The following is a 13,639-nucleotide window of genomic DNA, read 5'->3' on the forward strand; positions in this document are numbered from 1 at the left end:
AGAAAGCTCATCTCACACCCAGAAAACATTAAGGTAAGATGATGTATTACATCTTACTGGTTAGACTCATTGGTTGACATTATAATAATTTACAGCCAGTTATGCAGCCTACTGGATGTCTTTGCTTTCAATACTGTATGTTTTTTATGTACACTTACTTAGTGATTATACATTGACAGCTGTTTAATATAGATATGAATGTATGTTGAAATGTAACTTCTCTGCTCTTACCTATTGTAGAACATACTACTAATCTACACATTCGGTCACACACCAAACCACATGAAACGTTTAAGTCCTTGTGGAAATGTCGACATGAACCGACAAGCGTGATGAGCTCTTCAAAGACCGACCTGATGCAGACCAAGACATGCCACCTGTCTATGATTCATGGAGGTCATGCTACAGAGATTTCTGCCCAAATATTTGAGGTAAGTCATGTGGAAAACAGATCTTGCAGATATTCCATTCCTTTTTTAATGTTATTATTGCATGTACAGTTTTTTACTTCTCAATCCTTACTTATTATTAGCAAATATGATAAACTATTTTAATATGATTTTGTGATTCGTAAAAAATACACTGGTCACAAGCGCCGAATACAACCGTGAAATTCTTGCTCACGAGTCCTTCCCAATGATGGAGAGTTTAAAAATAATCATACAAATAAAAATAGCAACACAAAGAGGAATAAAATCAAATACACAAAAATGGAGCTACAGTGCCTTCAGAAAGTATTCATACCCCTTGACTTATTCCTCAATTGTTGTGTTACAGCCTGAATTCAAAATGGTTCAAATATATTTTCTCTCTCACTCATCTCCACACAATACCCCATAATGACAAAATGCAGTTGCAGTTTTAAAGCCAATTTCCAGCAATTGTACATGTTTTGGCATGGAGCTGAGAGACAATTTGGCAATATTAAAGCTCATTTCCTGCAATTCTATTAATTTTGCCATGGCTAATGTTGTCTTCCTCTGCTCAAACATTAAAATAAAATGAATGGGCATGTGCCCTGGATGCCCATACATTGTTTTTTATTTAAATGTAACTGTAACTTGGCCACTCAGGACCAGTCACTGTCTTCTTGGTAAGCAACTCCAGTGTAGATTTGACCTTGTGTTTTTGCTTATTGTCCTGCTCAAAGGTGAATTAATCTCCCAGTGTCTGGTGGAAAGCAGACTGAACCAGGTTTCCTCGAGGAATTTGCCTATGCTTAGCTCCATCCCGTTTCTTTTCATCTTGAAAAACTCCCCAGTCCTTAACAATTAGAAGCATACACATAACATGATGCAGCCACCACTATCTAGAGAGTGGTACTCAATAATGTGTTGTATTGCATTTGCACCAAACATAACACTGTATTCAGGACAAAAAGTCAATTGCTTTGACACATTATTTGCAGTATTACTTTAGTGCCTTGTTGCAAACAGGATTCATGTTTGGCAAATTTTTACTCGTGAACTTATTTAGGCTTGCCAGAGTGGTTGAATACATTTCAGCTTTTCATTTTGAATTCATTTGTAAAAAATGTGTAAAACATAATTCCACTTTGACATTATGGGGTATTGTGTGTAGGCCAGTGACAACATAACAATCTCAATGAAGGCAGGTAAAGTGACTCGGCATCAGAATAGATAATAATAAGTCAAATAAAGAACTGAGTATCAGCAGCAAATGATGAGTGTAAAAGTGTGTGTGTATGTGTGCTTGTGTGTGTAATGGGTATGTATGTGTGTTTGTGTGGTGTCGATATCCGTGTGTGTGTTATGTGTGTGTGTGCCTATGTAGTGTATGTGAATGTGTGAGCGTTATGTGTTGGAGTGTCAATGTAGGGTGTGTATGGTGTGTATACATGTATATAGTCTAGTGAGGGTGCGTAGGGTCCATGCAAATAGTTGGAGTACCATTAATTTACTATTTAGCAGTCTGGCTATTTAACAGTCTTATGGCTTGGGGGTAGAAGCTGTCTCGGAGCCTGTTGGTCCGAGAGCCGATGCTCCGGTAGCGTTTGCCGGACGGTAGCAGAGTGAACAGTCTATGGCTTGGGTGGCTGGAGTCTTTGGCCATTTTTCTGTGGTTTTAGTTAAGATGTTTTGCTGTCAACTGAACAGTAACAGAATCCGGTATGTAAAATAATAGTATTTTGAACAGATGTGTTACTGTAAACCAGAACATAATGCAGGATTGATATGGTCTTTCCACACTATGATAATAGTGGGCTCTGCAAGGTGACTCTGTGGCGTTGGGAGAGCACTCAGCCCTGCTGGGAGTCCGTGACCAAGCCAATGCCAGCCCTCTGCATTACGCCACCTCACACGGACACATCAGCACCATACAGCTCATTGTGCAGTTGACTGGTCCAGATGGTAAGCCGTATTTACTTAGGTATTTATTTACTGTATGCTGTGGTATACAGTGGGGCAAAAAAGTATTTAGTCAGCCACCAATTGTGCAAGTTCTCCCACTTAAAAAGATGAGAGAGGCCTGTAATTTTCATCATAGGTACACTTCAACTATGACAGACAAAATGAGAAGAAAAAAATCCAGAAAATCACATTGTAGGATTTTTACTGAATTTATTTGCAAACTATGGTGGAAAATAAGTATTTGGTCAATAACTAAAGTTTATCTCAATACTTTGTTATATACCCTTTGTTGGCAATGTCAGAGGTCAAACGTTTTCTTTAAGTCTTCACAAGGTTTTCACACACTGTTGCTGGTATTTTGGCCCATTCCTCCATGCAGATCTCCTCTAGATCAGTGATGTTTTGGGGCTGTTGCTGGGCAACACGGACTTTCAACTCCCTCCAAAGATTTTCTATGGGGTTGAGATCTGGACACTGGCTAGGCCACTCCAGGACCTTGAAATTCTTCTTACGAAGCCACTCCTTCATTGCCCGGGCGGTGTGTTTGGGATCATTGTCATGCTGAAAGACCCAGCCACGTTTCATCTTCAATGCCCTTGCTGATGGAAGGAGGTTTCCACTCAAAATCTCACGATACATGGCCCCATTCATTCTTTCCTTTACACGGATCAGTCGTCCTGGTCCCTTTGCAGAAAAACAGCCCCAAAGCATGATGTTTCCACCCCCATGCTTCACAGTAGGTATGGTGTTCTTTGGATGCATCTCAGCATTCTTTGTCCTCCAAACACGACAAGTGGGAGAACTTGCACAATTGGTGGCTGACTAAATACTTTTTTGCCCCACTGTATATCTTCCTTGAAACATCGTTATTGTTTGGCATTTTATATTGTCGCCAAAATTATATATATATTTTTTATCAGTCATGTGATATTGATGTATATATTTAAATGTATTGAGAAAACAAAAATCTCTATCTGTGACCTTTGTGAAGAACTGAATGCCTGTGATGAGGAGGGCAACACTCCATTGCACTGGGCTGTGCAGCGGACCCAGAGAGAGAGCTGTGCTTGCCTGCTGGACCTGGGGGCAGACTCGAACATCCTCAACCTCCGCCTCATGTCTCCCCTACACCTGGCTGTCAGCCTCGGACACAACCCTCTCGTTGAGGTCCGTCCCCTACCTGACCCCCCATTCAGCTCTACTCTAGTACAGGGGTTTTCACATGTTTCTTGCCCAAGGACCCCTGCCCCATCATAGGTTAACAAACAAAAATTCAGGTGAATGATAATAGCAAGTACAGTAATCAACATTTGAAATGTAATAGATTTGGTGGATAGTTCCATTATATAGACCTCCCAACAGTTCATTGGAAGAGGAAGTGTACACTAACATAGTCAATTAGCTAGAAAGGAATCTTGGTGTCATAGAGAAAATGTTGCTGTTGTAAAGCAAATATTCTAAAAATTTTCCATTGAGAGAATTCTAAAGTTTTCAAGCTAATTTCCAGCAATTGTACATATTTTGGCATGGAGCTGAGAGACAATTTTGCAGTTTTCAAGCTAATTTCCTGCATTTCTATGCATTTTGCAGAGATAATGCTCTGTTTCTCTGCTAAAAACATTTTAATAATATCAATGGGCATGTGCCTTGAATGTCCATATTCTAGAATTTACCACAATAATTTTCTATACAGAAAAAAACTGTAATTAGCTCCAATGACTTGAATTTCCTCTATCTAAGTTGAGACATTTTAGCAATGAAGCTATGTATCTACTTTCCCAGAGTCTGATGAACAGGAACAGCTAGCATGGTAATTGTTCTTGTAGACTTCGAGTCATTGTACTAACGCCGGCGAGCTTTGGCTCGTGAAACTACCTCTAACTTCATACTGGATGCAGACATAAAAAGGGTATCCATGATGGTATTCTGTTGCAACGAGAGGTTTTCACTGATCCTGTAGACTGGCAGGGCCTTTAGTCCTATGGGGCTCCACTCCACTCATAGAACTGGAGTTACAACTCTGGTAACTATTTTGTGGAGCTCCGCCCCATAGGGGAGCTCTGCTCCTAGTGTTTAAGGCAGAGCCGAACACATCCCACTTAATGAAAAGGCCGGGCGACCAAATCCTGCAGTACTGTAACACACTGTGTCACAATATACTAGGTCCTCGGTCCAATCCACCCTACTCAGTCTCGAGGCATCACCAATGACTATTGGGCAGATAAAACAGAATATGAGCCATACTAATCTGTACAACCAGATAGATTATACTTCAATATTCTGTCAATATTAAAAGATTAGTCTGATAGTACTGTAATACCAGTTACAGAAGCTATATCCCTCATCCTTCCACCCAAACACAGTCATAGACTTGTGGGCAGGTTAGAATACATGACTCTAATATATTCTAATGTACCCTCACGTCATATAGTCATTCTAATAGGAAAAAGCAGACCTGATGGGACCCCGTCCATTGGTCCTGCATTTGTCCCCTTAGTTCTAGTCCTCCCATCAGCAATTCTGAGTGCAGGCTGAACCAATTTGGAAGACATACTCACTGATTCCTCAGTGTAACCCGCAACACGCAATCCATAGGCCAAAGCCAATAATTTGTGGGCAGATAACAGAATATCGGCCATACTAATCTGTCTCAGCAGATAGATGATACCTCAATATTCTATAAAACATTGTGACCAGTCCAATAGTAAAGTAAGACTAGTTACAGTACTATTTCCCTCATCACTCTGCCCCACACCCAAGGCGCTGCGCTCTCTCCCGTCTTCTCCCCCTCGTTCCATCATGGTCGCCGTCTCTTCTGGCCGCCCCTAGGGTGGCGCCAGGGTGACGTCACGACCACCTCTCTCGTCGGTGGAGTGGACCCAGGTCTACTAGAGAAGGTGAAGCTGGGAGGCTCTCTGGAAGATGCTCTAGCCCCTCCTGCTAAAGGCAGTTGCCTAGATAGCTGCTTTCTCTCCTCCTCTAGCTTCCCAAAATGCTCAGTCGCATTTTTGACGGCGGCTCCAAAGAGACCACTGTCAGAGATGGGGGTGTTTAACAGTGCGGCTTTATAGGTCTCCTTTTTGGCCATCAAAGACAGCCAGAGGTGTCGATCCGCGACCACTGAAGTGGCCATGGACATGGCCTACGCCTGTGTGAGATGGAGTACGGCGCTGGAAATCCTCCACGCCTCCTCTATCTCCTCTCCTGACAGCTCAGTCCTATCCGTGGTGAGACGGGAAAGAGAGGCTGCTAGAAGGGCAATATTATTTGCTGCTGCTACAGCCTGGACACCCAGAGCAAAGGACTTCTCTATCAGCTGAGCTGTGAGCCTGTCATTGGTCGTAGGTAGATTGGGTTTTCTGGGCGACGGCCAGGAGCTCAAACCCGGGACAAGGTATGCAACCAAGGCGTCCGCGAGCCTGGGGATTTCCTGGGGCCTTCTGTCGTCCACTCTGCTGAATGGGGTGTACGCCTTTGCCGGCTCTCTGGCCGTTAAAGGCGACCCCCATTCACCCTCCACAAACTTACCGAGCGAGGGCACGGCTGGTGCCAACGGCAGAGCCGTCTTTCTTGGTTTATAGTATGGGTCGTCCACCATCATATCCACTTCCGGGTTGGAGGGAGTGGGGGGCAGCGTGATATACAGCCGGCTCACAGCCCGCTCAATGAGCCCTGGAAAATCAGAGGGCAGAGAGGCCGTTGCGTAGGAGGGGACTGCAGAGAACTCAGAGCCTAGGGGGGGTTCAACCTCAGTCTATGGAGTGGATCGTTGCGAAGAAAAATTCACAAACTTCCCAATATCCTCGTCTTCTCTAGAGTTGGCATCATCATATGACGCCTCACAACCTGAGGCTAGCACAGACATGGCGTCTGCTAGAGGGATCTCCTCCCTGAAAAATGCCCACCGCTGCTTCCTCGCCTTTAATGAAAAGAGTGCGCAGCTAGGTCATTCCGGGGATCTGTGAGGCCTCCCTTAGTGTGCTGTGATCCTAAGCACACGAAACATACGTTATGTGAGTCCACGCCATGGTGGAGCAGCGACACTGAGCTCTTAAAAGAGCTTTTGGATTGGGTGGAAAAAACGTGCTCATTTTATAAGGACAACGTCGAGACTTGGAGATCGACAGCTGGTTCGTCCTGAGACTTATCTTCTCTCTTCTCTACTTGGCCAGTCAGTCCAGTCGCTGAAGATAATGGGAGACTGAATGAGGGGAAGAATCCCCTTCTTTAGTGACACCTGTACTCCCTTTGGCTGCAGGTGTGTGCATATTTTTCTCTCAGGCTATTCGCTGCCTAGGTAGCGGGGTAAACCACTAGGAGCAGAGCTCCCCTATGGGGCAGAGCTCCATGATAAAGAACCTAGCTATGGCAGCTATTAGTTTGCTATAGTGCAAGATGGCTTGGTTGGTTGCGGTCTCTCGTCTCTCTCTCGCAAAACATGCACCCAGGACTAAGTTTGAGAAACCCTGGTCTAATACACCTTATACTTCTACACTTCTAGCTAGTGCACCTCCATGTATTATTATTCATTCAGTCTAATAACATAAACTCAGCAAAAAAAGAAACGTGCTCTCACTGTCAACTGCGTTTACTTTCAGTAAACTTAACATGCGTAAATATTTGTATCAACATAAGATTCAACAACTGAGACATAAACTGAACAAGTTCCAAATGCGTGTGACTAACAGAAATTGAATAATGTGTCCCTGAACAAAGAGGGGGGGGGGTCAAAATCCAAAGTAATCCAAAGTCAGTATCTGGAACTGCAGTGCATCTCCTCCTCATTGACTGCACCAATTCTTGCTGTGAGATGTTACCCCACTCTTCCACCAAGGCACCTGCAAGTTCCCGGACATTTCTGGGGGGAATGGCCCTAGTCCTCACCCTCTTATCCAACAGGTCCCAGACGTGCTCAATGGGATTGAGATCCGGGCTCTTAGCTGGCCATGGCAGAACACTGACATTCCTGTCTTGCAGGAGATCACACACAGAATGAGCAGTATGGCTGGTGGCATTGTCATGCTGGAGGGTCATGTCAGGGTGAGCCTGCAGGACGGGTACCACATGAGGGAGGAGGATGTCTTCCCTATAACGCACAGTGTTGAGATTGCCTGCAATGACAACAAGCTCAGTCCGATGATGCTGTGACACACCGCCCCAGACCATGGCGGAACCTCCACCTCCAAATCGATCCCGCTCCAGAGTACAGGCCTCGGTGTAATGCTCATTCCTTAGACGATAAACTGGTCCAGCGATGACGGGTTTGTGCCCATAGACGACGTTGTTGCTGGTGATATCTGGTGAGGAACTGCCTTATAACAGGCTTACAAGCAGCCCAGCCTCTCTCAGCCTATTGTGGACAGTCTGAGCACTGATGGAGGGATTGTGCGTTCCTGGTGTAACTCGGGCAGTTGTTGTTGCCATCCTGTACCTGTCCCGCAGGTGTGATGTTCGGATGTGCCAATCCTGTGCATGTGTTATAATATAATAATATATGCCATTTAGCAGACGCTTTTATCCAAAGCGACTTAAAGCGATGTGTGCATACATTGTGTTGTTACACGTGGTCTGCCACTGCGAGGACGATCAGCTGTCCGCCCTGTCTACCTGTAGCGCTGTCTTAGGCATCTCACAGTAAGGACATTGCAATTTATTTCCCTGGCACATCTGCAGTCCTCATGCCTCCTTGCAGCATGCCTGAGGCACATTCACGCAGATGTGCAGGAACCCTGGGCATCTTTTTTTTGTGTGTTTTCAGACGCAGTAAAAAGGCCTCTTTAGTGTCCTAAGTTTTCATAACTGTGACCTTAATTGCATACCATCTGTAAGCTGTTAGTGTCTTAACGACCGTTCCACGGGTATATGTTCATTCATTGTTTAAGGTTCATTGAGCATGGAAAAAGGTGTTTAAACCCTTTACAATGAAGATCTGTGAAGTTATTTGGCTTTTTACAAATGATCGTTGAAAGACAGGGTCCTGAAAAAGGGACGTTTCTTTTTTTTGCTGAGTTTATATTATATGATATACTACGACATTATATGATGATATATGATATAATAAGATATGATATCATTCAGTATGATATGATAAATAATTATGTTTTTCCACAGCTGTTACTGTCTCACAGCAACACGGATGCCAACCTGATGGGAGGGCAGGGGAACACACCTCTAATGTTGGCCTGCTCGGTTGATAACCATGAAGCTGTTCGTCTACTTGTGTGTGAATATTAATTATATGGCCACTGTATAATTGTCAAATTGTGTGTTCTTGATGTTTGAACAAGGAGACGTGTGTGATTCATTGATCGTTAGTGATGTCCTATGAGGTTTTTGTAATGTAACTACACTAATTTCACCTGCTGTTCTCAGTTTAAATACAGAGCCAGACTATGTCAACAGAACAAGCTGGGGCATTATCCAATTCACGCAGCAGCGTTTGCGGGGGCTAAAAAATCAATGCTGGTGGTTCTTCAGAAAGGTAAGTAAATAAGAAACATTTGCTTTCCCATTACAGTAATCAAATACTCATTTTGGTACTCAAACAATTCTTACTCACTCATTTTCTCTGCTGAAGGTGAGGAGATAGGTTTCTCAACTGAAACGCACATCAACTACGTGGACAAATCCTTCAGCACTCCTCTTCATCTGGCCGTCCATGGAGGAAACCTGGAGGCGATCAAACTCTGTATAGAACAGGGAGCAAAAATTGACCAAAAACAGGTATGTCAGCTGGTGATGATGACGCTAAGAAGCTTTTTCTGTGGATATGTGAAGAATCATTCAAACTGCACCTACGAATATCATGTACCGTATATTCACGTATACGGATTTCAAAATCTAACACAAAAATAACTTTGATTCTTTCTCAGAACCATAAACAAAAGAACATATATTTAGAAGGCTTCTGACTAATAGGAAAGACCAATTATGAACCTTAATTATCCTTTTCTTCTAATATAAAACAGTTCCTGTTACAGGCATCTGAAAGGTTCTTAGAACTGAGGTTTTGACAATGTGTTACAGTAAGCAACAATGAGTTACTATGCATCCACTCGTAATGGGTACATTGTCAGTTCATGTTACACCCAAGAGACATCGGAAGACATCGGAAGAACCAAATCCACTCTAAATCTAATCAAGGGGAACGGACCAGTGTCTGTAATATCCTGACATCATTTCAAACTGGTCTGTCATTGTGACCTCTGTCATGTCTTTGTGCTTCTCTTTACAGTGTGACAAATCCACAGCCCTCCACTTTGCCTGCACCCAGGGAGCATCCGAGGCCGTCAAACTCATGCTATCGGCATATGATAGAGTCTGTGATGTCATCAATATCCCAGATGGAGCTAGCCAAACTCCACTGCATAAGTAGTACACTGTTTACTGTATGCATTTTCATTGGACAAGACATTTAGGTAAAAATGATATCCTACTCTCTTACTCTTTTATCATATTTTTCACCAACAGGGCAACAATGTTTGACCATGTTGGATTGGCTGAGTACCTCATTTCCAAGGTGAACACAAAACAAGAAAAGTACCAAGAGAACAATATGAATATTTCCAGTGTTTCACGATCTTATCATATTCATATTTATTCTTTGACAGGGTGCAGACATTAATTCCATTGACTGTAAGGGTCATACGCCACTGCTTCTGGCAACAAGCTGTAGTGCATGGAAAACAGTGGGCCTTCTTCTTACACATGGTAAGTTTCTCAAAGAGAAGCATATGTCTCACATGAAGTTTACACTATTGTATGGTTTGTCATGATCCTGTTCATCCTCTCCTATTTTAGGGGCTAATTTGAAAATAAAAGACAAACATGACTGCAATTTCCTTCACCTTACCATCTTGCAGCCTAAAGGTCTGAAAAACCTTCCTCCAGAAGTCTTACAGGTAATATTCTATAATGAACGTACCTGCTAGAAGTTTCAATAGCAATGATGAAGCTTCCAAAATTACGCTGAGATCCATGTTCAAATTTTAAGGCAACGTCATAAGTTCTAAATATTGCAATGAGCTCATACAGTATGTTTTAATGAGCTCTAGTGGGGGGATCTTGTAAGAACGAACACGTAGTGCATTACTGCCACCTAGCGTTGAGAACTTGAAGCAAATCCAACACGCGAAGAAGTAGGATCACAGGATCATAAGTGTTAGCCTTTGTATTAAACAAGGTTCATTATTAAACCCATATATCTTCTTGTCACTGTCTCAGTAGGATTGACATGTGCAATCATTTTGAATAAAGTTTGCAGTAAACACTTAGTTTGCCTCTTGAGACCCCAATGTTATCATATTGTCTCTTGCCACACAGTGCAGCAATGTGAGAGAGCTCCTGGGTGCAGAGGACAATGAGGGTTGTACTCCCCTGCATTACGCCTGCAGACTGGGAATCCCAGAGTCAGTGACGGACATGCTCGGACTCAACGTCTCACTAGATCAGAAGTCTAAGCAGAAGAAATCTGCACTGCATTTCGCAGCCGAGTGAGTAACTTAAGGAGTAAGACGTGGTATATGGCCAATATACCACGGCTAAGGGCTGTTCTTAGGCATGACGTAATGTGGACACAGCCCGGAGCCGTGGTATATTGGCCATATATCACTTACCCCCAAGGTGCCTTATTGCTATTATAAACTGCTTACCAACGTAATTAGTGCAGTAAAAGTTGTGTCATACCCAGTGTATAAGGTCTGATATACCACTGCTGTCAGCCAATCAGCATTCAGGGCTCGACCCACCCAGTTTATAATTCTGAATAAATCTCTACATTATTGACTCATTGAGTTGTCAGTAGACTCATTATACCCCATAAACATGAACAATTTCACTGTTTGCTATTTTGGCTGGTTTTCAGTTTAGCATTAGTTGTATTTGATAACTTACTTTTTATGATCAATCTTTTCTATTCCAGGTATGGGAGGATAAACACCTGCCACAGACTCCTGGAGTGGATGACCTGCACCAGGCTGCTGAACGAGGGAGATGAGAGTGGGATGACTCCCCTCCACCTGGCATCCCGAGGCGGCCATATTAAAGTGCTGGAGCTACTGCTGCGGAAAGGAGCTCTGTTCCACAGGTACAGTACTCAGTGGTGGAAAAAGTACCCACATTTTCATACTTGAGTAAAAGCAAAGATACCTTAATAGAAAATGACTCAAGGAAAAGTGAAAGTCACCCAGTAAAATAGTTGTAAAGGCGACTGTGTGTAGCTGGTGAGATGAGTCAGGCGCAGGACAGCAGATATGAGTAATAAAATACTTTACTCAAAAATTCAAACATAACACGTAATATACACACACAATACAACAAACAATCACTCACAAATACAACATGTAGAACAGGGGGTTAAATAACAAGCAAGTCATTTATGAAGTAAAGCCAGGTGTGATAAGACAAAGACAGAACAAATGGAAAATGAAAAGTGGATCGGTGGTGGCTCGAAAGCCGGTGACGTCGACCGCCGAACGCCGCCCGAACAAGGAGAGGGACCGACTTCGGCGGAAGTCGTGACAATACTACTTGAGTAAAAGTCCAAAAGTATTTGGTTTTAAATAACATTAAGTATTAAGCGGTAGCTCACAGATTACTGCACCTGTACAAAGCCCACCTATAATTTAGCCCAAACAACTACCTCTTTCCCTACTGTATTTTATTTATTTATTTAGCTCCTTTGCACCCCATTATTTTTATTTCTACTTTGCACATTCTTCCACTGCAAATCTACCATTCCAGTGTTTTACTTGCTATATTGTATTTACTTTGCCACCATGGCTTTTTTTTGCCTTTACCTCCCTTATCTTACCTAATTTGCTCACATCGTATATAGACTTGTTTATACTGTATTATTGACTGTATGTTTGTTTTACTCCACGTGTAACTCTGTGTCGTTGTATGTGTCGAACTGCTTTGCTTTATCTTGGCCAGGTCGCAATTGTAAATGAGAACTTGTTCTCAACTTGCCCACCTGGTTAAATAAAGGTGAAATAAAAAATATAAAAAATTAAATTAAAGGAAAATGTAATTGCTAAAATATACTTAACTATAACAAGTAAAAGTATAAATAATTTGTATTCCTTATATAAAGCAAACCAGATGGCATCATTTTCTTTTTTCTTTTTTTACGGATAGACAGAGGCATGCTCCAACACTCAGACATAATTTACATTCAAAGCATGTGTTTAGTGAGTCTGCCAGATCAGAGGCAGTAGTGATGTTCTCTTGATAAGTGTGTGAATTAGACAAATGTCCTGTCTTGCTAAGTATTCAAAATGTAACAAGTACTTTTGGGTGTCAGGGAAAATGTATTTTTACTTAATTACTTTACACCACTGACAGTATTTCAGACCTGCTATGCACACACTCACTCAAACTCGATGTTAACCCAAGTGAGGTGAACCATTATTGCCCAAACCAGTGGAAAACAATGTCTATATTTTTACTAGATTTTCCATTTTGAATCAGCTGCAGTACTAATGAATGTTTACTATATGCCATTGCAGTGATTCTAAAGGTTGGACCTGTCTACATCACGCTGCAGCAGAGGGATATACCCAGACCATGATCATACTCCTGCAATCAGATATCAAACTGCTGGACAAAACAGATGAAGACATGGTTTGGGTCCTCTCTTTTTCCACATTCCCTTACCCTCAGGTGGGCTCATCTTCACATTCCCCTTACAATTGAGGTGGGCTCATCTTCACATTCCATTACCCTTGAGGCGGGCTCATCTTCACATTCCCTTACCCTGAGGTGGGCTCATCTTCACATTCCCTTACCCTGAAGTGGGCTCATCTTCACATTCCCTTACCTTGAGGTGGGCTCATCTTCACATTCCTTTACCCTCAGGTGGGCTCATCTTCACATTCCCTTACCCTGAGGTGGGCTCATCTTCCCATTCCCTTACCCTGAGGTGGGCTCATCTTCACAGTCCCTTACCCTCAGGTGGGCTCATCCTCACATTCCCTTACCCTGAGGTGAGCTCATCTTCACAATCCCTTACCCTCAGGTGGGCTCATCTTCACAATCCCTTACCCTCAGGTGGGCTCATCTTCACATTCCCTTACCCTGAGGTGAGCTCATCTTCACATTCCCTTACCCTGAGGTGGGCTCATCTTCACATTCCCTTACCCTGAGGTGGGCTCATCTTCACATTCCCTTACCCTTGAGGTGGGCTCATCTTCACATTCCCTTACCCTGAGGTGGGCTCATCTTCACATTCCCATACCCTGAGGTGGGCTCATGTTCATATTCCCTTA

General features: G+C 43.0%; 1 protein-coding gene across 1 annotated transcript in view; it reads left to right on the plus strand.

Annotated features, from left to right (window-relative positions):
* LOC118402073 (transient receptor potential cation channel subfamily A member 1-like) overlaps positions 1 to 13,639 on the plus strand; it is a 25,155-nt gene continuing 11,516 nt past the window's right edge. Inside the window, exons 1-14 of the mRNA XM_035799944.2 lie at positions 1 to 33; positions 241 to 431; positions 2,222 to 2,372; positions 3,364 to 3,539; positions 8,484 to 8,591; positions 8,745 to 8,853; positions 8,950 to 9,095; positions 9,607 to 9,743; positions 9,843 to 9,891; positions 9,983 to 10,082; positions 10,173 to 10,273; positions 10,695 to 10,864; positions 11,293 to 11,457; positions 12,881 to 12,995. Of these exons, the coding sequence (XP_035655837.1) occupies positions 333 to 431; positions 2,222 to 2,372; positions 3,364 to 3,539; positions 8,484 to 8,591; positions 8,745 to 8,853; positions 8,950 to 9,095; positions 9,607 to 9,743; positions 9,843 to 9,891; positions 9,983 to 10,082; positions 10,173 to 10,273; positions 10,695 to 10,864; positions 11,293 to 11,457; positions 12,881 to 12,995 (1,626 nt within the window). The 5' untranslated portion in view covers positions 1 to 33; positions 241 to 332. The remainder of the gene's footprint in view (positions 34 to 240; positions 432 to 2,221; positions 2,373 to 3,363; positions 3,540 to 8,483; positions 8,592 to 8,744; positions 8,854 to 8,949; positions 9,096 to 9,606; positions 9,744 to 9,842; positions 9,892 to 9,982; positions 10,083 to 10,172; positions 10,274 to 10,694; positions 10,865 to 11,292; positions 11,458 to 12,880; positions 12,996 to 13,639) is intronic.

The sequence above is a fragment of the Oncorhynchus keta genome, chromosome 23 (assembly GCF_023373465.1).
Source record: "Oncorhynchus keta strain PuntledgeMale-10-30-2019 chromosome 23, Oket_V2, whole genome shotgun sequence".
Lineage (NCBI taxonomy): Eukaryota > Metazoa > Chordata > Actinopteri > Salmoniformes > Salmonidae > Oncorhynchus > Oncorhynchus keta.